The 25,294-nt window shown below is 56.3% G+C and overlaps 1 protein-coding gene across 50 annotated transcripts in view; it reads right to left on the reverse strand.

Annotated features, from left to right (window-relative positions):
• NCOR2 (nuclear receptor corepressor 2) overlaps positions 1-25,294 on the reverse strand; it is a 241,692-nt gene that overhangs the window by 106,804 nt on the left and 109,594 nt on the right. For all 50 annotated transcript variants that reach the window (XM_057299563.2, XM_057299562.2, XM_034934806.4 and 47 more), the window contains 3 exons: positions 20,441-20,493; positions 7,069-7,135; positions 176-348 (listed from right to left, as the gene is read on the reverse strand). In XM_057299563.2, the coding sequence (XP_057155546.1) occupies positions 176-348; positions 7,069-7,135; positions 20,441-20,493 (293 nt within the window). The remainder of the gene's footprint in view (positions 1-175; positions 349-7,068; positions 7,136-20,440; positions 20,494-25,294) is intronic.

Consider the following 25,294-nt stretch of genomic DNA (forward strand, 5'->3'; position numbering starts at 1 on the left):
CTCCACGTGACACAGGCCAGGGTCTGGTAGGGCCCCGGCCACTGGCCTGAGAAGCTGCTGTGCTGTTCTGTTCCTTCCTGGCCAGGCCATCTCCACTGAGGATGCCTGGAGCTGACCCCGGGCCCTGACGTCGGGGGCCCTGACGTGGGGGGCGCTGGGCTCAGGCCCCGCTCACCTCTGCATGCGCTCCTGCAGCTCGCGCTGCTTGCGGATCTCAGGGAACTGCTTCTCGTAGTACTCGCGCACCTTGCTCTCCTTGGCCCGCCGCCGGGGGTTGTTCTCGATGCGCTCCACCTTCTTCTCCCAGGCCTCCATGAGCTGGTCATAGCGCTGGCAGAACTTCTGCTCCTGGGAGAGCGCAGGGGGCACTGCGGAAGATGCTCCTGCACCTGGCACCCGCCGCCTCCCCCCTGCCCACTCACATGCAGGCAGACACACAGGTGCACGCACACACACACAAAGTCACACAGGCACACATACATACAGTCAGATACAGCCACACAGACACGTACATACAGGCACACACATACAGTCAGATACACACAGGCACACAAGCACACAGGCACATACAAGTCACACAGGCACACACAAATGCAGTCACACAAACACACACATACTCAGATACACAGTCACAGACATGCACATACAGGCACACACATACAGTCAGACAGATATACACAGGCACACACAAGTCACACAGGCAGACACACATGCAGTCACAGACACACACAGATACACAAAGTCACACAGACATGCACACACAGGCACACACACATAGTCAGACAGATATACACAGGCACACATACATACAGGCACACACAAGTCACACAGGCAGACACACAGATACACACACATACAGTCACAGACACACACAGTCACATACACACATGCAGTCACCCACACAGTACACACACAGTAGACACACAGTCACACAGACAGTCACATGGCAGACACACAGTCAGACAGATACACAGGCAGACAGACAGACACACAGTCACACAGGCAGACAGTCAGTCATATAGGCAGATACACAGAGAGACACACACACACACATATATACACAGGCACATAAGTCACACAACCAGCCAGCCAGACACACAGATGGTCACACAGGCAGACAGACACACAGTCAGTCACAGAGGCAGGCAGACACACACACATGGTCATGCAGGCAGACATATGACAGACACACACACAGTCCATCACACAGGCAGGCAGGCAGACACGCAGGCGGTCACACAGGCAGGCAGACACACACACGGTCATCCAGGCAGACATATGACAGACACACACACAGTCGCAGGCAGACAAACAGATGCACACACAGGGTCTCGCAGGCAGACATGATGGACACACATACACAGAGTCACACATGTAGACACACAACAGACACACACACATCACACAGGCAGACGACAGAAAGACACGCACATAGTTGCATGGATATCCAGCAGATGGGGGCCCCTGAAGAAAACCCACAGACTTCCCCTGAGGACACGGTCACCTCCCTTCCTGGTGAACCGGCCACCCAGACCTGGCCTCCTCTGCAGAGGCCTGGTCCCAAATGGAAGCCACCCGCCATGTGTGGCTCAACTGAAATCACAAATCCAGTAAAATTTAAGAGTCGGGCTCTAGTTCTCCCCAGCCACGCTTCCAGTGTCCAGCAGCCACATGCGGCTGGGGCTCTGGCCGCACCAGACAGCCCGGATGGAGCCCACTGCCACACCACAGGAAGCTGTGCTGTACAACATGCGGGCCCGTCAGCCCTGGGGAGGGGCAGCCTCCAGAGAAAACCACATTCCAAGCAGTTCCTCATTCCCCAGCCTCACCCCAAGGACCAGCTGTGAGGACCCCAGCAGCTCCCAGAGAGGGGGCTCTGCCTTCCCTCCAAGACAAGGAAGTCCCTCTCCACATCTAACCACAGTGCTGCCTGCTGCATGTCCTTTGAGAAGAGATCCCCAATCAGCCGAGAGCATAGCTGCCTGGCTTCCACATCTCCAAGGTGACTTGAGCAAGTGGCAGCGGAGGGCGGGGGGTGGGGGCGGGGAAGGGGACGCAGGGCGAGCCACCCACACAACCCCAGTTACTCCACCTCTAACAGCTGGGGGTGGACAGACGGTGTGGTCTGGGAGCCTCCACAAACACCCACTTGGTGCTTCGGCACAGTCAGAAAGCCCCTCTCTGGTCCTGGAGCCCAGACACCTCAGCCCCACCCCACCCCATATTTCAGCTGCTGACCAAGGGCAAGCTGTGCCCTCCATCCTCGACAGCCCCGTGACCATGACGGTCCCCACGAGGTGGCCAGGCTGGTGCTGGGTGGCCCAGAACCTAACCCCATGCATGCAGGCTGTGCCAGGAACGCGCTGGAGATCAAGAGGCGGTTCTGGTGACAGACAACGGCCACACGTGCTCGGGGCAGTGGCTGCTGACAGCCCCAGTGAGGGATGGGGACTGCAGGGACGGCAACAACCAGCCCATGCCACCTCGGCCCCTGTCCAAGAGGCCCCAGGCTCATGGGTGAGAAAAGCTCACCTCAAGCCAGCAGAGGAAAGTCACGTGGTGACTGGTGCAGACCAGCGGGCGGAAGCCAACAGGCCACTGGCCAGCGGGGCCTCGGCCTGTCCACGTTGCCAGCAGGGCGCTGGCAAGACGGCCCGGCTCTAGCTGGGTCCCTCGTGGAGTGCACGGGTGGCAAAGGCCTCCAGCAGTAGTGTCCCTGAGGGGACATCCAGACACCTCCATGGCCCCAAGCACTGGGCTCTGCCTTCTGCCCAGAACAAGGAAGTCCCCCTCTGGGTCTAACCACAGTGCCACCTGCTGTAGCCTGTGCCTATGTCCACTGTGCCGGGTGTGCATTCGGCCTGCCTTGGACAGCGCAGGGCGGGCAGCTCCGGCCTGGCCTGGGTAGCAGGGAAGATGCTCACTGGCGTTTTTCTACAAGGGCAGACCCACTGGCCAGGGGAGGAAACAGATCCCTTCCTCCCTTCCCTCCCTCCCTCTCTCTGTCTTACACACACACACACACACACACATACACACACACACACGCACACACAGGGAAAGACTGGAGCCGTCCCCCTCCCGCTCCCCACCCCCGCCAGCTAGTCTGCGGGGTGCTAGGAGCGCAAATCCACTAGGGAGAAGAAGCAGGCCAGCCATGCCTCTGGGACCACAGGCTGAGCCAGCCTCTCAGCCAACTGGGCCTCCAGAGGGTCCAGCTCAGCTTCCCAGGAGACGTGGCAGGCTTGGGGGGCTGTGCTGGTGCTGAGGATCCCATGACAGGGACAAGGCCCTGCTCTCTGGGAAGAGGTGTGGGGGTCCCCAGGAACCTGCTAAGGTGTGGGGGTCCCAGGGTCTGAGGGGGGTCTGACTCCCCAGTGGGGGTGAGGCAGGCACATCAGAGTTCTCGGCCAAGACCCCCTCCCCAGGCCTTACTGAAATCAATGAAGTCAGGGACTTCGGCTTCTTATACCACAACAAAGAGACCATCCCAATCGCCACCGCAGCTTCAGGGGGTGTTGAATTTGTTTCCATCCCTCCTAAGATGGGCCACAAAGCCACACCGGACCCTTCTTGGAAGTCCTTGGTTTCTGCCTGCCTCTTCTCTAGCTTTAAATAAGCCAATTTCTCCCTCCACCCCCTCCACAGACCCCCCAAGGAGCCACTGGCGATCTTTAAAGAACTCAAGCCCACCCCAACTCCACCTCCAGCCTGAGCTCCTTCCAGCAGCTGCAGCGATCCTTTTAAATGGAAATCAGATCCTCTCCTGCCCTCCCGAGAGGAGCCTTCACCCCAAGGGGGAAACCACGGGGGGGCTGTCAAGGAGGCGGCAAGATCGCGCTGAATTGGCAGTCATTTTAGGTGAAAATGAGAGGATTTCCTTCCTCGCAGGAGACAGGGGGAGTATTTGTTAGGGGTGAAGGTCGGCACCTCTGCACCTATTTTCCAATAGTGCAACAACAAACATGTTTATATTCATATTATACACACAGAGCAAATACAAGGCAATGGTAACCGTGGCTGATTCTAGGTGGTGGGTATATAGATGTGCCTTGTACTCTTCTGTCAAATTTCTTAGAATAAGGACTTTGGATTCTTTACTACAAATACATGTATTAAGAATAAATTCGGTGTCCCACTGCATTCGGAATAAAACCTGAATGTTCCATCCTAGCCTGAGGGCAGATGTTTCCACGCGACCTGGCTCCTGCTGCTGGCCTGCCAGGTTCTGTCCCAAGCTGGTTCCTGCCTCAGGGCCTCTGCACTTGCTATGCCCTCTGCCTGACACCCTGACTCCCAGATCCGCACAAAGCCAGTCCTTTCTGGTCATTCCCACCTCAGCACTGAGGTACCCAGCCCATCTCGAGAGTCTAGCCCTCTGTGCAGCTCTTCTCCCCGGATTACCGGTCTGTTTCCTGGCCTGTGACTCCTGGGCACCCGGCAGCCCTGTGTGGGTATCTCTTAACTTGATAAACAGATTGGACGCTCGTTTCAAGAGCCTCTCGCACCAGCCCAAGTGCCTGTGGGCACCATCCAGTCAAGGTGGGGGGTCTGAGGAATCTGGGCAAGGCACTGCTGGGCAGCCCACCTCTCCTCACCTATGAGCAGGGCTTGGGTCCCGAGGGCTGCCCACAGCTTCCCAGGCACCAGCATCTGGCTGGAAGTGTCTCCTCCCTCTAGTACCCAACCAAGTTCGGGGCCAGAGCAGGCAGGCAGGGCCAAGGGAAGACCCTCCTCCCATATAGCACAGCCCCTCCTTCCAAAGCCAGGACCTCCTGCCCCAGCTAAGCCCCTCACCTGGCCCCATGTGCCCACACACCTGCCCAGGACCCCGTGCCTGCCCAGGGTCCCCCTCCCCAGGCACTGCTCAGCCCCACCATGTGGCCGCTCACCACACCACCATACCCCACACACCCTCCTGGACTGTCTCGGAACTGCCCCTTGGGGGTTCAGAGCATGGGCTCAGGAACCAGGTGGTCTGGGTTCAAATCTCAGCTCCACCACTTCCCAGCTGTGTGACCTAGGGCAAGTTACTTAACCTCTCTGTGCCTCGATTTCCTCCTCTGAAACATATGGCTGACCAAGCGCCCACCTCACAGGACTAAATGCCCTAATGTATGGAGAGCACTCAGAAGAGCGCCTGGAACACAACAGGCACCGGAAGGGCAGGGTGTGCGGGCATCCTCCTCGTCCTTACGCACCACCTGTCCCTGCAGCCTGCAGGTCTGAGGACAGGGCCCGTGTCACAGCAACTGCGAGCCTCACACACAGTAGGTGCTCCGTGACTACTGGCATCCAGGCCCCGAAGGCACTGGATCAGCTAACACCCTGTCCCGGCCCATTTCAGTTCAAGCAGGACTTGGTCATCACCTACTGTGTACCACAGACCTACAGGCGCTGGGCATGACTGAGCCAGGCCCGCGCCTGGGAGGGCCTCTCTGGAGGCCCAGAAAGGATACAAGGAGCTGCCTCGCAGGCCCTGCCCCAACACAGCTGAGGGAGGGAGGAGGTGGGGCAGGGGGCTGCAGGTACGAGGGGAGCCCCTCCAGCCTCCAGCAAACCTAGTTCCCAGCCCTTGCCACGTCTCTTATCCAAGAATCCCAAGGCAGCAGTCCCCATCCAGCCCGCCTCTTCCCCACGTGGGGACCTTTTCAGGGCCTCCCCAGCCTTATCCCATTCCCTACCATGTCCCAGCAGCCCCGTGGCTTGGGTGGAGTCAATGACATCATCCCCAACTGTAGAGAAAGTCCCATGAGCCAAAACCAGGCAGCCTCACTCCATCTCCCCGGCATCAGCCACTGGTTCACAGGACCCAGGCCCTCTCCTGGCCTAATCAGAGCATCTGTGATACCATCCGAGAAAGCACAGCTCTCTCTGGCTCCCACCTGCTATGGGAATTCAGGTTCAGTTTGTCAATGTTCTAACATACGGAGTTGAAAAAACTGCACAGAAATGAAGGGCCCGGGTGCGGGGCTCACACCTGTAATCCCAGCGCTTTGGGAGGCTGAGGCGGGTGCATCACCTGAGGTCAGGAGTTCAAGACCAGCCTGGTCAATGTAGTGAAACCTTCTCTACTAAAAATACAAAAATTAGCCGGGCTTGTTGGTGGGCGCCTGTAATCCCAGCTACTTGGGAGGCTGAGGCAGGAGAATTGCTTGAACCCGAGAGGCAGAGGCTGCAGTGAGTAGAGATCCTGCCACTGCACTCCAACCTGGGTGACAGAGCGAAACTCCATCTCAAAAATAAACAAATAAATAAATAAAATGAAATGAAATGTAATGAAATGAAATGAAGGCAAGACTTGAGTTGAAAGACTATTCCTGCCATCTACACCCAACAGACATTTCCAGCTACAGCCATTCCTTTCCTGTTGAAGCCCATCTGAGTCCGCGCTTCTTCCCCTGACAGCTGGGAGAATACTCAACCCTGATCTCCTCCAGGCAATGGGTGATGGCCACGGCCGCCTGAAACCACCACCACATGCCTCTGGCAGACGCAGCCTCCCCGCCGTGGGCTGAGATCCACAGCCTACAGTGAGAAGCAGGAATCAGATCTGTTTGGATGAGGCCACTGGCCACAAATGCAGGCTCAGGGAAAGGGGGCTCAATGCTTGTCCACTGTCTCAGTTTCCCTGAGCCTGGACCTGGGCCCAGTGCACCAGGAAAGGCTCATTTGTAAGGGTGCGCCCTGCGGCCCCCGCTGCCCGGCACACAGCCCACCCTGATCCTCCACCTCTCTCCAAAACCTCTCTTTCTGCCTGAAAAGCCCAGGACAGGTCCTGTGACCAGGGCTTAGCAACTAATTTTCCAGGCCAACATTTTGCTTTCTTCCCTTCCAGGCTGGAAGAGGGGCCATAGAGCCCCCCACCCCCACCCACCCTGGGGCCTTCTGGAAGCAGCTGTTGTCTTTCCTCCTTTCCTGGCCGGCCTTGGCTTTTCCTCCGCAGCCTGGACGCTCAGGGAGGACACAGCTGCGGAACTGACAGGGCCCCGGCAGGTGTGGCCCCCTGTGCACTCGATTCTCCCCAGATCTCAAGGAAAGCTGATGGGGGCCACGGTGTGGACTTACCCATTGTTTCCGAGCGTGATTCCTCCTCTTGAAGTACAAGATTAGCTTCTTCCGCATCGCCTGGTTTCTGTGCAGGAGGGAAGCGGCAGACAGGTCAGCCCGGCCGGGCTCAGGCGCTGCACCCCGTGCCATCCTGTTTACTGAGAGTGAGCCCCGAATTTGCCCCGTTATTGGTTCTCAGGGAGATGAGACCCACCCGTACTGTATCCCCAGAGAGACCTGTGAGCTGCCAACGTGCATCCTTACTCCCCCGTGCGCGAGGCAGCCCCCGCCAATGTTTAGGTTGAGCCCAGTGTGCAGGCAGGAGGGTTCCCAGAGCCGAGGGGCCTGTGGCTTCCCGCCCCCGCCCACATGCACCCCGGCAGCCACACCTGCCCACGGAAAGATGGCCACGGAGAAACAGCCACAGCCTCCAACTAGGAATACAGGCCACGGAGCCCGAGACCCCGAGACCTGCTGCCGCCCACAGGCCGGGTGTCAGGGTGTGGCCTGTGTGGCCCCAGGGTTGGCTCCAACCAGGTGCTGTGCACGGACCTCCAGCACACCCAGTCCTGCTGCGGGGGGAGGGACACAAGCAGTGTGGGGCAGCTGGTGGGGCCACCAGGCATGGACTTCAGGAAACCCCCGGGGGGGGAGTCTCAGACTTCAGGGCAGGGCCCATGGGGTCTCAACCAAGCAGGTTACACACACCACTGCAGGTTCCAAGAGAAGGAGGCACGTCCTGGGAGACGGGAGTTTCAGAGAGAGAGAGGGAGACAGAGACCCAGAAAGAGAGGGAGACAGAGACCCAGAGAGACAGGGAAACAGAGACCCAGAGAGAGAGAGAGAGAGAGAGAGAGAGACGGAGATCCAGAGAGAGGGAGACAGAGACCCAGAGAGACAGAGAGAGAGAGACAGAGAGAGAGAGACAGAGAGAGAGAGAGACGGAGACCCAGAGAGAGGGAGACAGAGACCCAGAGACAGAGGGAGACAGAGACCCAGAGACAGAGGGAGACAGAGACCCAGAGAGAGAGAGATGGAGACCCTGAGACAGAGGGAGAGAGAGACCCAGAGAGAGAGAGAGAGACAGAGACCCAGAGACAGAGGGAGAGACAGAGACCCAGAGACAGAGGGAGACAGAGACCCGGAGACAGAGGGAGACAGAGACCCAGAGACAGAGGGAGACAGAGACCCAGAGAGAGGGAGACAGAGACCCAGAGAGAGGGAGATGGAGACCCAGAGACAGGGAGAAAGAAACCCAGAGACAGAGAAAGACAGACACCCAGAGAGAAGGAGACAGAGACCCAGAGAGAGAGAGAGAGAGATCCAGAGAGAGGGAGATGGAGACCCAGAGAGAGGGAGAAAGAAACCCAGAGACAGAGAGAGACAGAGACCCAGAGACAGAGGGAGACACAGAGACCCAGAGAGAGGGAGAGAGAGACCCAGAGACAGGAGAGACAGAGACCCAGAGACAGAGGGAGACAGAGACCCGGAGACAGAGACCCAGAGGCAGAGGGAGACAGAGACCCTGAGACAGAGGGAGACAGAGACCCAGAGACAGAGGGAGACAGAGACCCAGAGACAGAGGGAGACACAGAGACCCAGAGAGAGGGAGACAGAGACCCAGAGACAGGAGAGACAGAGACCCAGAGACAGAGGGAGACAGAGACCCAGAGACAGAGGGAGACAGAGACCCAGAGACAGAGGGAGACAGAGACCCAGAGACAGAGGGAGACAGAGACCCAGAGACAGAGGGAGACACAGAGACCCAGAGAGAGGGAGACAGAGACCCAGAGACAGGAGAGACAGAGACCCAGAGACAGAGGGAGACAGAGACCCGGAGACAGAGACCCAGAGGCAGAGGGAGACAGAGACCCAGAGACAGAGGGAGACACAGAGACCCAGAGACAGAGGGAGACAGAGACCCAGAGACAGAGGGAGACACAGAGACCCTGAGACAGAGGGAGACAGAGACCCAGAGAGAGAGAGACAGAGACCCAGAGAGAGGGAGATGGAGACCCAGAGACAGAGGGAGACAGAGACCCGGAGACAGAGGGAGACAGAGACCCAGAGAGAGAGGGAGACAGAAACCCAGAGAGAGGGAGACAGAGACCCAGAGACAGAGGGAGACACCCAGAGACAGAGGGAGACAGAGACCCAGAGAGAGAGAGATGGAGACCCTGAGACAGAGGGAGAGAGAGACCCAGAGAGAGAGAGACAGAGACCCAGAGACAGAGGGAGACAGAGACCCAGAGACAGAGGGAGACACAGAGACCCAGAGAGAGGGAGATGGAGACCCAGAGACAGAGGGAGACACAGACCCGGAGACAGAGGGAGACAGAGACCCAGAGAGAGAGGGAGACAGAAACCCAGAGAGAGGGAGACAGAAACCCAGAGAGAGGGAAACAGAGACCCAGAGAGAGAGAGATGGAGACCCAGAGACAGAGGGAGAGAGAGACCCAGAGACAGAGGGAGACAGAGACCCAGAGAGAGAGAGATGGAGACCCTGAGACAGAGGGAGAGAGAGACCCAGAGAGAGAGAGACAGAGACCCAGAGACAGAGGGAGAGACAGAGACCCAGAGACAGAGACCCAGAGACAGAGGGAGACAGAAACCCAGAGAGAGGGAAACAGAGACCCAGAGAGAGAGAGACGGAGACCCAGAGACAGAGGGAGACAGAGACCCAGAGACAGAGGGAGACAGAGACCCAGAGAGAGGGAGAAAGAAACCCAGAGACAGAGAGAGACAGAGACCCAGAGACAGAGGGAGACAGAGACCCAGAGAGAGAAAGAGAGAGACAGAGAGAGAGACAGACAGAGACCCAGAGAGAGGGAGACAGAGACCCAGAGAGACAGGGAGACAGAGACCCAGAGACAGAGGGAGAGAGAGACCCAGAGACAGAGGGAGACAGAGACCCAGAGAGACAGGGAGACAGAGACCCAGAGACAGAGGGAGACAGAGACCCAGAGACAGAGGGAGACAGAGACCCAGAGAGAGGGAGAAAGAAACCCAGAGACAGAGAGAGACAGAGACCCAGAGACAGAGGGAGACAGAGACCCAGAGAGACAGAGACCCAGAGACAGAGGGAGACAGAGACCCAGAGAGAGAGAGAGAGACAGAGACCCAGAGAGGGAAACAGGGACCCAGAGAGAGGGAGACAGACAGGGAGACAGAGGTGAGAAAGAGACAGAGACTGGGAGAAGGGGAGACACAGAGATGGAGATAGATAGACAGATGAGATCCAAGAAAGGACAGAGACCTGGAGATGGACAGGAGATGAGACTGAGAGATGAGACTGGAGTGAGAGAGATGAGAAAGAGAGGATCAGAGAGAGAGAGAGGCAGTCACAGAGAGACAAGATCCAAAGGAAGGGGGCAGAGACTCAGAGGAAGATGAAACTAGAAGAGGGAAAGAGAGAGAAGTGGGGAGAGGGAAAGAGACAAGACCCAAAGAAAGGGGACAGGGACCCTGAGACAGGCAAAGGGAGGGAGCCCTGGAGAGTAGAGGCGGGAGGTTCTGGAGCCCACGCCATGAGGGCTGGAAGACACCCCCACCCACTGCTGCACCGAGACCCCAGGACCGTCCTCTTCTCTTCCCAGGCCCCTCCCCACGGTCTCCAACACACAAAGCAGGGTGCTGCAGCTGGCCTCCCAGGGCCTGGGGGGCCACAGCGACCTCAGGAGCCTGCTGTGCACCTTAACTTGCTGTCTGTCCCTAATCCGCGGCATTCAGTGGCACCCGCTTTTCTGGGGAGGGGATCCCCAACTTTTTCATATTCTCAGCAGTGTCCAAATCCCCTCGAAAGTTCCAAAGCTGCTGACTGGGAGCCACGCTATGTCCAACCCCCAGGACCCCAGCCCCATTGGAAACAGGAAAAGGAGGGAACCCCAGGCTCTGACGGACGAGTGAAGCCTCATGGGGCTCAAGGGCCTGGAATCCACCTCAGTCCCCGGGTCATTCTGGTGGTGACTTGGCCAGGGCCTCCCCACCTTCCATCAGTCTGGCCGCCGCCCCCCGGCCAGGGTGAGCCATGGGGGTCCTCAGTCCCACAGGCTAGGACCAGCACCCTTCATCTCATAACAGGGTGTCTCTGAGCACACCTCAGAAGCCCTCAGTTTCCTCATCTGAAATCTATGGCATCGCAGCCTCATCTTCTGTTATTCAATAACTGTTTACTGAGCATCTACTATGTGCCAGGCACTGTTCCAGGTGCTGGGGACACAGCAGGGAGCAAGACACAGTTGAGGGCTCTCACAGAGGTGACACTGACAATAAGCAAGATGACCAAGATAATCCTGGATTTGGGAACTTGAATGGTGGGCTAGTGGGTGCTGGGGGACGGGGTGTGAGGGGCTATTTCAGATTCCGTGGTGCAGAAAGGTCTCCCAGAGAGGATGGCCTTGAGCTGGGATCTACGTCATCAGAAGGACCCGGCTCTGGGAAGATCCAGAAGGAAGGGAACTCCAGCTGGAGGGCACCGCAGGAGACAGGAACAAACTCTGTGTATCGGAAGCACAGACAGAGGAAGGCCCTGTGGCTGGACAGTGCTGGGGAGGGGCAGAGAGGACGGAGGAGGGGCTGTGAGCAAGACTGGCAGGGCCAGTCCTGCAGGGTCCTGTGAGTTTCGACATGGCAAAGGGTTTGGTCTTTTATGCAAAAGACAGCTGTGAAGGCCTAGAAGCAGTGAAGGCCCAGGGGCCATGAGCACGGCAGCACCCATATCTCAGCAAAGACCATCCTCCAATCCCAGAAACCACGCTGCCCGGGCCATGGCTGATTCCAGCGCTCGGCCAGGAAGTATGCAAGAAGAGCCCAGAGTGACTTTAAGTCAAGAATTGCCAAAAACAAAAGAAAACAAAAGTCAAAAGGACACAGAACCCAGCCTGAAGGTTTCCGGCTGCCAGAGCTGGAACAATGTGAGTGACAACAGAAATAACCCTGAGACTAGATTAGCGTCCCAGGAATAAAACAAATCCCCACGAGTCCATGTGATTACAAACAAATGATTCAATACATCAATACATGGAGGAGAAGGGACAGATCTTTCTTCTAGAGTTCCAATGAATAAATGTCCAAGAGAGGAGGGAAACAGAAAATCGTCATTAGAACGCAGTAATAACCCAACCGCCGCTGGCAAGATCCGGGGATGAATGCTAAATTGGTTGGCAAAATTTTAAGGAGCAACAGGAAATTTGCACAGTCTCAAAGAATCTCCCCGCAAGTATGTATGAATCATGGCGGTGGCTCCACAAATCTATATTCCTCCCTCCAGGAGGCGGAGCTTAACTCCCCTCCCCTGGAAGATGGGTGGGACTTGGTGACTCCCTAGTAAAGAACAGAGCAAAGGAGGGATCTCTAAGGCGACAGCAGAGACCTAGGGCAGAGCCCCCTATCATGTGGGCATCACGCAGCCCCCTTACCCCTCTCTGGTCTTCCCCAAAACCCACCATCCCAGTCTTACCAGGAGGAAACACCTGTCAAAGAAAGCCATGACCAGTGATCTTCAAAAGTGCTGGGGTCGTGAAAAACAAGGCAAGGCTGAGAAGCCGTCACGGGCTGGAGACTAAAGAGACACGAGCACAAATGTCACGTGAGAACCTGAATCAGATCCTGGACCAGAAAACAGACGTTGGCGGAGAGACGGGTGAAAATGCAAAGACAGCTGGTAGTTTAGCAGAGGGTCATGTGCCACTATTTCTTTCTTAGTATTTTGTTTTGTTTTGTTTTGATTTTTGTTTTCAGAGACAGGGTCTTACTCTGTCTCCCAGGCGGGAGTGCAGTGGCTCGATCATGGCTCACTGCATCCTTGAACTCCTGGGCTCAAGCAATACTCCTGCCTCAGCCTCCTGAGTAGCTGGAACTACAGGTACGTGCCACCATACTTGGCTAATTTATTTTTTGGTAGAGATGAGGTCTTGCTTTGTTGCCCAGCTCGTCTCCAACTCCTAGCCTCAAGTGATCCTCCCACCTTGGCCTCCCAAAGTGCTGGGATGACAGGCGTGGGCCACCATGGCAGGCCCTAGTTGTGGTAAGTGTTTCTCTGCTGTTATATAAGCTGTCCACATGAGGGGTGCCAGGTGACGTGTGTGGGGGAACTCTGTGGAGCGTATTTGCAACTCTTCTGTTGCACAACGTACAATCTAGTTACTTCAAAATAAATAGTTCCACCTTCCCACAAAAGAAGAGAGATAGAATCCACTTTGAAACACCGTGGTGAAGACCATACAAAATTGACTTTGGGGTTTGCAGGTGGTACACTGCCTAGTACAGGTGGGAATGTCACCCCCAACCCCAACTAAAAAAAAACTGATATGTGTAAAGTCCTAAGCCCCAGCACCTCAAAACATGACCTCATTTGGAAACAGAGTCTTTAGAGCGAGAAGCAAGTTAGAATGAGGTTACTGGGGTGGGCCCTAATCCAATGACTTATGAAAAGGGGAAATTTGGACAAAAAGACAGACACACACGGAGGGGAGATGACGCGAACAGACACGGGAAGAACACCACACGAATACAAAAGACGGGAGTGACGCATCTCCCAGCCAAGGAACGCCAAGGAGGCCGGCAGCCACCAGGAGCTGGAACCGGCAAGGAAGCAGCCTCCCCCAGAGCCTTCCAGAGAATGTGGTCCTGCAGCACCTTGATTTCCAACTGCTGGCCTCCAGTACTGTGAGAGAAGAAAGTTCCTGCCATTTTCAGCTGCCCGGTTCACGGCCGCGTGTTAAGGCAGCGCTGAGAAGCTAGTCCGGCGTGTGATCTTCCACAAACCACGGTGCTGTCACTGCAGCTGGAAAACGACTCGGTAAGCATGAGGCCTCGGGGTGGTGGTGATGTGCATGCAGCCGTCTGTTTGCCACCGATGAGCAGCAACTGAGGGTGTGAATCCACCCTGGCTGATCCAGGTTTCCTCCCAAAGCAAGGACACTGCCTGCCACCCAGAGACATCCACGTACCACGCAAGAGGACACATGTCAAGTCTGCAAACACATGTCAAGTCCGCAGGGTGCCAACTGCACAGTGCACAGGCCAGAGACAGCCTCTGAGGGTGCTGTGTTGGGCTGTGGTGCTTTATTTATTTATTTTTTATTTATTTTTTTTTTTGAGATGGAGTCTCTTGCTCTGTCACCTAGGCTGGAGTGCAGTGGCGCAATCCCGGCTCACCGCAACCTCTGCCTCCCGGGTTCAAGTGATTCTCCTGCCTCAGCCTCCCAAGTAGCTGGGGCTATAGGCACGTGCCACTACGCCCAGCTAATTTTCGTATTTTTAGTAGAGACGGGGTTTCACTATATTGGCCAGGCTGATCTCGAACTCCTGACCTCATGATCTGCCTGCCTCAGCCTCCCAAAGTGCTGGGATTACAGGTGTGAGCCACTGCACCCGGCTGGTGCTTTCTAAAATCCTAAATTCATTGCCAGCACTGAAAACCAGAGGCTGTTACACAAAAAGCCAAACCTAAAGCTTCTCTTGAAAACATCAGGCCATCGGGCCACACCCCTTCATGGCCACAGGCTGGGAAACTGAGGCTTGGCTGCCCCTTTCAAAGGTCGCCCAGCTCCCCGTTCCTCAGCCCCTACCACTCCCTATTGCCTCACACCAGCCCTCCTCACTCAAACCTTCCTTCCCCTCCTGGAGGCAGCCACCTGGGGGACTCCTGGTTTATGATGCCCACGTGTTCAACATTCCTCTGGCAAACGTTTTTTTAAGTGTTTATTTTGTTCCAAGCAGTGTTTAGGCAATGAAGATGCAAATAGCTTACTGCAGACAAATCTTTTCTGCTGAGCCTCTGTCCGGCAAGCGTAAGGACCACAGTCTGTAGGAGGGCTCTGGAGGCATGGGCTAAGCAGCATGTGATGAGTTTGCTGGTAGAGGCACTCATGGGGTGCAAAGAAGTCAGGGTTTAAAAACACACACCCTATAAGGAAACCTAGTCTTGCCATCTGCCAGGGCACTGGAGAGGAGAAGCAGGACATAGGAGGGCAGGATAAGGAGGCAGGAATTATGAGAGTATTCCAGGGGAGTCTGGTTGGACCCTAGCTGGGACTGGTCTGGGGTTTATGGGGTACTGGAAAAGGAAAGCTTGGGGCAATCAGGGGAGGCTTCCTGGAGAAAGGGAGGTTTGAGCTGAGGCCTGAGAGAAGCAGAGGAATGGGGTGGGAAGAAGAAAATGAGCAGAGCCCTGGGTTCTAGGGAGGGAGGCAGCAATAGTGAATCTGGAGAGGGCAGAAGGGGTGCTCAGGGACAGCCTGACCCCGGCTGCAGGGGAGAGGAAGAGGGAGGCAGATATGCAGGGCCCGGATACCTTGGGAAGAGACTGCGGGTTGGGGTGATGGTCTGAACCTCCTGATCACTGAGCGCCAACCAAAAGCTGTGACAGTGCCAAATAATGTGATGTGACTTGTCTAAGGTCACCCAGGTAGGGAGGGGCAGGGCCTGGAGTAGAGACCCAGGAGAGGAAGTTGGCTGGATGTGCAGTTAGGACTGGTCTAGGAATTTGTCTGTGTGACCCTGGGGGAGTCATCTGATGTCTCTGAACAAGACCAGAGAGACCTGCTAAGAGTAACCTGGGTTCTGACTGATCCCCCTTTCCGCCTGCACAGCCCCAGGTCTGACAGTTCCCATCAGCTGACCCCCAAATGAGGCAGCAGGAGGGAAGAAATCAGGCTGCGAAGAAAGAAAAACGAGCAACAGAAGAAACCAGCAGGCTTCCAGGCCTGAGGGGGCCGGTGAACCAGGGCAACCCCCGGGCAGGCAGAGGCAGAATGTGCCTCAGCGCCATCTGCTGCTCATCCCCAGGTCCCACGCGCTTTCACCACATCCCACGCGGGCTCCATAGACGCCCAGGAATTCCTGGAGCGTCCTGCCCAGGGTGGGGCCCATCCCTCGATGGAGCCCCCATCTCCTGCCCCTCTGCGGCTGCCCCGGCCCCGCCCCGGTGGTCTGAGCGCTCCCTCCTGCAGCAGGGGACACCAACAGCGCCCGAAGCAGGTGGCGGTGGGAGGGCGGCGGAGGCGGCTACGGGCAACTCCAACGCGTCCGAAATCGTCTGTGCGGCAGGAAGTCAAGCATGAAATTAACTTTCACTCCGAGGCCCCAGCATGCAGACGCAGAGAAATTAAAGTGACGGGGCAAGGTCTCTGGGGAGGGAACGACCTCCCACCTAGAAGCAATGACAGCAGCGGGGGCGAGGAGGCCGTGAGCGCCGGGGAGGCTGCTCCAGGGGAAGCTGGGAGCCACACCTGACCCCGGCTGGACCATCTCATTGTCCCATGGCAGCAGTCACTTATCACAATGAATTCTTATCAGCCTCCCCTACTAGAATGTCAGGCCTCATTCACTCCTATCTCCTAGAGGCCCAGAACAGTGCCTGGCGTGTAGTAGATGCTCAGTAAATATTTGTCGAATGAATGAGTCTGGGTCTCTGTAGACAAAAGAAAGAAGAACCAAAAACCCAGTATGTGCTCTACGTGCTGAGCACTGACCTCAGTGAGCACGTCTGAAACTGAGCCCTAGAGGGCAAGTGACTTCCCACAGGGACACACAGCTAGTCAAACAGCCAGGATGAGCTGCGGTCACACTTGAGGTCCCTGTGTCCAGCCATGTGGTGGGACGGGGCCTGCACGGCGCCTCCCTTCCCATGTCCCAGCACTGGACACGAGACAGTTTCTGCAGTCTAGCATGAGCAGTCACAAAACATCAGAGCCTGCAAGGAGTGCAGGGTGCAGAGGCTGCCAAGGGCAACTTCCTGGGCACTGCAGATTTCCTGAACATTATGCACCCTCAGCTTGCATACCTCCCAGTAACAGGGTGCTCACTACCTACCTCGGCAGCTCCTGCAGGGGCCTTCCCATGGTATTCTCACCCCTACCCCCAGGTCCTTCCTCCCTGCAGCCACCAAAGTGAACTTTTAAAACAAAAGTCTGATCACATTGCTTCCTGGGATAAACTTCATCACTATTATAAACTTCATCATTATTATCCCAACAGATAATAAAACCGGAACTCCTTACCAGCCCCCCGTGACCTGGCCTGTGCCCTCCTCTCCCTTGCCTACCTCCTTGGGCCATGCCAGCCTTCTCTGTGACCCCTGCCAGCTCAGGGAGGCCTTAGCACCTCCTGTTCCACCTGTCTGGGACACTCCCCAGAGGTCCACACAGCTGGCTGCTGCTCAGCCTACAAGGGTCCCCTTAACTGTCATGGCCTGCCCTGACCTCTCTGGCTAATGGCACCCCCTCATTTTCTTTCCCATTACCCCACTTACCGGAGTAATAGAATTTTTAAAAAATGAATGACTGCACAATGAAATTTAATAACCACATTGAAATCTAAAAAATAGAAGGGATGATAATTTTAGTAGAAAATATCCAAAAAACTAAAATTATTAGGACAAATCAGTTCCAATAATTTACACACAAAGGTTTTTCTAACAGAAATTGACTACTTACAGTGTAGGAAATCTTAATTATTCATCTATTTGTTTTATATTATACTATATTACACATATTTTTTGAGACAGAGTCTTGCTCTGTTGCCCAGGCTGGAGTGCAGTGGCGTGATCTCGGCGCACTGCAACCTCCATCTTCCAGGTTCAAGCAGTTCTCCTGCCTCAACCTCCTGAGTAGCTGGGACTACAGGTACACGCCACCACAGCCGGCTAATTTTTGTATTTTTAGTAGAGATGGGGTTTCACCATGTTGGCCAGGCTGGTCTTGAACTCCTGACCTCAAGTGATCTGCCTGCCTCGGCCTTCCAAAGTGCGGGGATTACAGGCATGAGCCGCCGCGCCCAGCACATCTATTGGTTTTAAATATAAACATGTTTGTTTGTGATTTAGATTTGGAACAAATTCAGTGAGGCGGTTACCTATTTAGTCAAAATGTACTTTAATAGACCACAGCCATTCTCTGAGGAAGATTATGAGATGTCAAATACAGCACTGGCTTTAATATGCTTACAGTTTTATTCTACTTACACAAAGATGAAGCAATATCTATTTGCTGGTGTTATCTATATGAGCATCTTGCTCCTCTTTTGTTTAGATTCTATGGCTGTCTTTATTACCTGAAATCAACCACAGTATTCAGCTTAAAATATCACTCACTTTAAGTGAAAAAAACCTATGTAAAATTGTCAGTATAATAATATGGCTATCAAAAATTATTATGTCAAAAAGAAAAATCATAACTAGGTATATGAAGGCATAAAGAGCTTAAGATAGTTATGTCAGCATAGTACTTTAGATTTGCTGGTATTTTCTTTCTTTCTTTCTTTCTTTTTAAAAAAGAAACAGGGTTTTGCTCTGTCTCCCAGCCTGGAGTACAGTGGTGCAATCACGGCTCACTGCAGCCCTGAACTCCTGGGCTCAAGCGATTCTCCCTCCTTCGCCTCCTGAGTACCTGGGACCACAGGCACGTGCCACCACACCCAGCTAATTTCTTGTCAATTTTTGCTATGTTTGGCCAGGCTGGTCTTGAACTCCTGGCCCCAGGCAATCCTCCCACCTTAGCCTCCCAAAGTGCTCGGATTATAGGCATGAGCCACTGCACCCGGCTGGATTAGCTGACATTCTCTTGTTTTGTTTACTTAACTCATTCTGGTTCTGTCTCCACTGCTAGACAAATCTTGATGAGGGATGAGGTCTTTGTTTTATCCAAGGCTGAGTAGCCAAGGCCTAGAATGGGACCTGACACACAGCAGGCTCTCAATAAAGATGGGATGAATGAATGAGGGAATGCCCCAAACAGCCCGGACTCAGTTGAGAACACCCCACCCTCATCCCCTAAACCACCTGTGATGAGGTCCTAAGAACGTCCCCCTTGCTTTCAGCACCCCTCCATCTGTGGCTTCCCACCCCAGACAGGGGCCCCAGAGCGAGGCAGGTCCCAGGAAGCTGCAGAAGGGACAGGGGTAGCCCAATTGGAAGACAAACTATGTCGAGTCAAAAGGGATCTGGGACCTGGGCAATGAATGAGCCCGCCAGGCCGATGAGGAGCCCAGGCTGCATCTGACATGGGCCTTCTGTACCAGCCCGGGACCCCTGGCGCAGAACACATGCCCCTTCCTGACACACTCTGCAGCCCCTGCTGGCCACTGGCTGAGGATGACCCCCCCGCCAGCCACGCTGGTGAAGTATCTTTGTCGGGTGCTCCTGAACCCGAGAAGGCCAAGGGCCTCAACTAGCAAGGAGAGATTTTCTAGGCTGCTGCAACAATGACCAGATGCTGCAGGAGGGTGGCCAAGTTGATCACCTGAGCTTGGACCAGTCGCGCAACTCTGGAAACTACAACAGCAGCGATCTCCCCGTCGAGTAGTCCAGCACCAGCAGATGTGTGAAAATACTGGAAGGTTTGCATGCTTTCAGGAACGGGGAGCTCACCACCGCATATACACTCTGTAGTTCCATCCCAGGAACGCTTGAACAATCGGACCGGGCTGAACTACCCACCGAATCAGCTAAACGCCTCCCTTTGCAGCCACACTCAAACGCCTGTACCCTCTCACCGTGACGAACCTTGAACATTCAACAGCTATGATCCCGAAGAGTCTCACCTCCAACCTACCAGCCCACCACACGGCCATATGTTCCTCAAGGGGCAAGATCTGCAGCCCCTTTTACCTTTTGGGTTCCTGGGCACTAACATGAGATAACATGCCCTCCTCAGCCCAACAGTCTATGCTCCCGTTAATGCATCCCAAGAAAAAGCCAGCCCCCTTCCAGCTGCCACACCTCCAACGCCTTGTACCCTGCTTGAAGATACAATGCTACCAGCCTCCAGCACTGCCCCACCCAATGGCAGTGGCACTTAATTGACATTTTCTTCCCTCCTAGCACCAGTCTGGGAAAAGGCCCCCATCATTAGAATACATCACATTGGCCACCTCCAAAGCCTCAGGGCCTGGATGAGTGCTCTGATCTGCCCCATAGTGGGCTGTGCCAGAGGGACCTCTCTGTGCAGACACCAAGTGATTCCCAAACATGCTTATGCCAGAGCCCAAAACACCAGACCCCCGCCTGCACTGGGGCCACTCCCCATCTCCCTGAGCTGGCTGCCTTCTGCCTGCAACAGCTCCCTCCTGCTCGAACAGGATGCAGATGTACAGCCTGGGACCTCTGACCTCCGTCTCTCCAGACCCACCTGTGCACCAGCAGCTCCCTCGCCCACCCTCCCAAACCCAGCCTGTCTCCCAAAACCTCAGGGGGACACTCTCTCTGCTCCCCACCCCCACCCCAGGTGCCCCCTAGGACTGTCTCCTGTCCCCTCCGGGAGCACCTGTCCCTGGCTGGGAGCCCCTGATGGGAACAGAGAGCCCACGTCCCACATCCCATGCAGGCTGCTGAGAGCCTGCTCGCCCACCCTGCCTCTGTGTGTCTGCACGGCTGCCCGCGAGCACTCACATTTTGATGTTCTCATGATACTGCCGGGTGTCGGAGGGCTGGTTGTACAGCGGCTGCAAAGGGAGAGAGAGAAGCACATCAGAGCCCGGCTGGCCACTGGCCACTACAGAGCCCACCGGTAGGAGCCCCAGCCCTGGCACGGAGGAGCTGTCCTCTGCGTGAGGGCTCAGCCGCAGGCAGGCATGAAACAGAACACAGGGACCCAGCACGCAGCCCCAGCCAGGAACAGGCTGAAACTGGTTCCTCGGGAACAGCTGTGGGTACTGTGACCACCCCCACCAAGGTCGTCATGGCTGCTCTGTGGGGCATTCAGCAGTGCTGGCCTGGAAGGGGCCACAGCCCAGAGCACACCAGGACAAACCCACACACACCCCAGAGATTGGCCCTGGCCACCAAACGTGGAAAGCCACTTGGCTTCCTAGCTCACCATGGAAACGCGCGTCCCAACGCTGCAAGATACCACTCCACCCCCACTGACCAGCAAAAGACAAAAACGTTGAATGCCAAGTGTTGGTGAGGTCTGGGGTGACAGGAAGGCTGGCACATAGCTGGTGGGAGCATGGTGTATGGGCACACATCCCCCAGAGAGACAACAGCCACTACCTGGTAACGAACACCGACGCCCCCGCTTCCGACCCCCATGCTCCTGCAGATGCCTACTGTGCTCCGCCAGGAGACGGGCGCTAGGATGTTCCTAACGCACTGCTCACAGCGGCCAGTGAGAAGCAAGCTAGCCATCCACCACCAGAAGAGCAGCTAAGGAGACCAGGACTCGGTTACACCACAAATCCCACACAGCAGTGAGAAAGGGAGGCAGGGCCCACATGTAGCAAGCACAGGGCTTCAAAGAGCGTACCAGGAGACGCAGAAAGCACGGCAGCATCTGTGATGGTGCAGGGACCAAGCCAGCTGCCATGTGTCCCCTCCCAGATGGAAGAACCTTGCTTAGCAACCAAGGGCACAGCCTAGGTTCAAGTCCCGGTTCTGATGCTTTCTAGCTGGGTCTCCCTGGGAAGTTACTTATTCCATCTGTGCCTCCATTTCTCCTCATCTATAAAATGGGGTTAAACTCATAGGATTTTGTCAAGATCAAACAAGACAGTGCATGCTAAGCTCTGAGGCTGGTACCTGCAGGCTGAAGTGCCCAGAGGTGCCAGTCACATTGCCGCCATCAGGGAGCAGTGACTGTGCTAATGGCACCCACCTTTCACGCCTCCCTGTAACCACCTATGACCTCGCTGTGGCCAGTGGAATTGCTGCACACTTAGCAAAAGCAGAGGCTTGAAGATGCGAGTTCGCATTTCTGCTGTTTCTGTCAAGAGAATGAGCCTAGCCTGGCCTGCAGGAAGCGGGCAGAGAGGCAAGGAGCAGCGTGGTGCAACCCACCCTGGGCTGAGCTACAACGCCAGCCCCCCGACTCCCTCGCTGGCCACGGAGGTGCAAGAGCTGAGCCCACACCAGCAGAAATGCTCAGCTGCCTTCCAGACAGGTGAGAAACAGTGAACAGTTGCTGCTTCAAGCCTCTAAATGTGGGGCTGCTTTGTTCCCCAGCAGTAGCCATGTAACCATACCGGGTAACTGACACAATCATCCCCCACTGTACAGAAAGAAAAATTGAGTCCTTAAGAGGTTACAACATTTGCCCACAGCTGGTAAGAGATGAGCCTGAATGACAGCCCGCCTCTCAGTCCCAGCGCTGGAGGAAGGAGTCTGCTCCCCTCTCTGCCTGAGTCTCTGTGTGTGTGTGTGTATGTCTTTCTGTCTGTCTGTCTCCCTCTCTTCCTGTCCCTCTCCCTCTCACACACCCATGCACACAGCAGGAGCCTCCCAGGGTGGCCATGGGTGACTATGGTGGGAAGATCAGGTACAGAGTGTGAGTGATCAGATGGAACAGGGAAGGATGGAGACGTGGAGTCCTGCAGCCTCAGGGCAGGGCTGCAGCGACAGAAGGGACACACAAGTCTCTTCCCTGGGGATAGAGCTGAACACACCTCCTGATGACGCCGGCAGAGTGGGCCACCCAGACCCCCGCCCACCCATCCCCAGGGAAGGGCCTCTGCAGCTCTACAGAGCCTCACAGACGGTCTCGGCTGGTGACAATGTCGCCTTTCCCCCTGTAGCCCCAGATCCCCTCCTAGAGAATTCACCACTGGGCTCGGGCAATTCCAGGCTCCTGCTCAGCTACTCTCCTGGGGACAGAGATGTCATCCTGCAGCTGCCATGGGCCATTTCTCCCTGTGCCAGGTCAGGCTCCCCTCCCAAGGTTCTCAGCCCTGAACAGAGGGCAGTTTCCCCACCCTGACCCTGGAAGTTTGAGCAAGAGGGAGAAGTGGGCAGAGGAACAAGAGAGCCCACGGTCAGACTCACTGCAGAACTTCCCAGTGGAGGGAAGGGGTGCAGTGCAGCATCCCTGCAGAGGGTGTGAATCCTCGTCTCAGGAATGGCAAGGGGCCCTGTGAAGATGCCCATGCTGTAACCCGGGCAACCACACTGGCTCCTTTATGTTCCCCACATGCCAATCAAATGCAGGCCAGGTGCAAGCGGACATCACTTAAAGGTTCGGGTTTTGGAAACAGGCCCCAATTTAAATGGTGCCTCCTCCCTCACTAGCTGTGAGCTTCGACAAGTGCCCTCAACACTCCAGCCTCGGTTTCCTCATCTGGAATATGGGTGTAGGTCAAAGAGGACCTACTTCATGGAAATTTTGGATAGCCCAGAAAATTTCAGACTTGGTGAAATTTGGTGTTTGTCTTGTTTTGGTTTTAAAGATAGCAAACAGCCGAAGGGGGCCAGAAAGGGGCTGGAAGCCCACAGCACGCAGCCCTGGGAAGGCGAGGTGGGCAGAGGGGACAGTGCTTCTGCAGCACAGGGCGGGTGCAGAAATGCAGGACCGGCTCCCGGGGGCAGCAAGAGCCCGGTCAGCCTCCAACCCACCAAAGCCACAGGGGAGGGAGGCCACTTCCACTTGGTGGCCTCCTCCCCTGCCCTGTAGATAGGGACACAGCCCCTGCTTCTCAAGGCGGCCATCGGTGAGGGGCCCACAAGGCGAAGGCCCCGAAGGACTGAGGATACTGTGGGGTGCTGCTGCCTCTAAACAGGAGCTGCCCCCCTGGGAGGCACTCACCAGCCACTCCCCGAGGCCACTGAACCCCAGGAGCCCAGGGGAGGCTCTGGGCCCAGAGCTGCCTGGAATGCCGTGCACCGCCATGGCAAGAGGCTGAGGACAGCCATCTTGGAAAGCCCAGAAGGGAGTGGGGGGAGGGAGGGACAGTGACATGTCCTGGCAGGTGCATTGCTGAGGGGACGCAGGGCCCGAGGGGACTCCCCAACATCCCCCTCATCCTCTGCAGAGAGGGCTGCACAAAGGCCTGGCGGCTCCCCAGCCCAGGCTAGCCAGGGTCCCCACATGGGGCCATGAGGCACCTCCACAGCCACACAGGCTGGGGGGCATGGCTGGCCCCTGTCCCTCACCCCCAGGCCTTATCCTCCCGGGAGAAATGACCCCTGGGGGGACTCATGCCAGCGAGGGAATCGAGGCCTAGATGCATGTGGAGCCTGGGGTGGTGGGGGCGGCACCCAGGAGGCCCCAAGGTCCAGCTCTCTCTTGCTCAGCCTCCGTCTCCTCTATAATCAGAGGCACAGCCACTCAGAGGGCAGAAAGAGGGCAAAGGGGAGCAGGTGCCAGATGCAGGGCGCAGGCAGAGATGAGGCATGGTGGTGACTAAGAAAGCCAGCAGGGGCCAGGGAGGAGGCGGCCCCCCTCGGGCTTTGAGCCAGCCAGCAGGGCCACCAGGAAGAGCCAGAGTCCCAGGCGGCCTGAGCTGGCAATAAATGAAGTGACAGCCCCAGCCCTCAACCCGCTGGTGACACCAGCTTCTTAAAATAACGCCTTGGAACAGGAAGGAAGCAATGACTCAAAGCGGCAGAGAGGTCGGGGCTGCTGGGCACGCCCTCCACCACTGCGCCCGCTCCCAGCCTGGTCCAGTCCCCACAGCTGGGCTGGAGGGGCCGTGCCCCACCATCTCAGTGCCCCCGACCCCTGGTTAGCACCTCTGGTGCTATTTTCATCCTTTCCAAAGCAAATTCCTCCAGGAAGGCCACAGGGATCCGTCCCTGCCGAGGGGAGGGGCGTTGGAACTGCAGCTTCTGATGGAAGACACCCTGGGAACTGGACTCTGTGACCCACAGCACCTCAGGCCGTCCCTGGCCCGGGCTTCTGGCACCCAGTTGGTAGACAGGACCCTGCAGAGGGTGCACCATGCAGCTGCCTCTGCTTGGAGGATGCCTGTGGCCACTCGGGCCTGGCCGATCTGTGCAGAACTGGCCGGCCGCTCCCCCAGGGGCTCAGCACACCTCCACGCCTCATCTCTTGCTGTGTGGCCCGGCACAAGGCACTCCTCTCACTGAGCCTCATCCAGAAAATGGGACGGCAACAGCTCTGTGAGGCGTCCTCCCTGTCCCCACTGACTGGCACCAAGCCAGGGGCCTTCAAGAGTCCAGACACTAGATCTTAGCCTCCTGTGCCATCAGCCTTGTGGAAGCCTCTGCTCTGAGATCCCCAAGTGGAAGACAACCCCGTCCCCTTGTCTCCAAAGAACCAGAGAAGACTCACTGTGGGGTCCCTGGATCCAAAGCTTCTGACACCAGCAGCTGCCCACCCCCATCTGCCCACAGACTCCCACGGACAGGGGCTTCCTCGCCTGTGTTCCTCGGGCCCTAAGACACAGGCCCTTTCCCCCAGGAGGCCCCCGGGGACCAATCAGGAAACGGGAGCGGGAGGACCCGGAAGTCTGGAAATGCTTGGGAACTTCATCCAACCCTGCCATCCCTATTTGGCAGAAAAGGAGAAACCGA

Source organism: Pan paniscus, chromosome 10 (genome assembly GCF_029289425.2).
Source record: "Pan paniscus chromosome 10, NHGRI_mPanPan1-v2.0_pri, whole genome shotgun sequence".
NCBI classification, from domain to species: domain Eukaryota; kingdom Metazoa; phylum Chordata; class Mammalia; order Primates; family Hominidae; genus Pan; species Pan paniscus.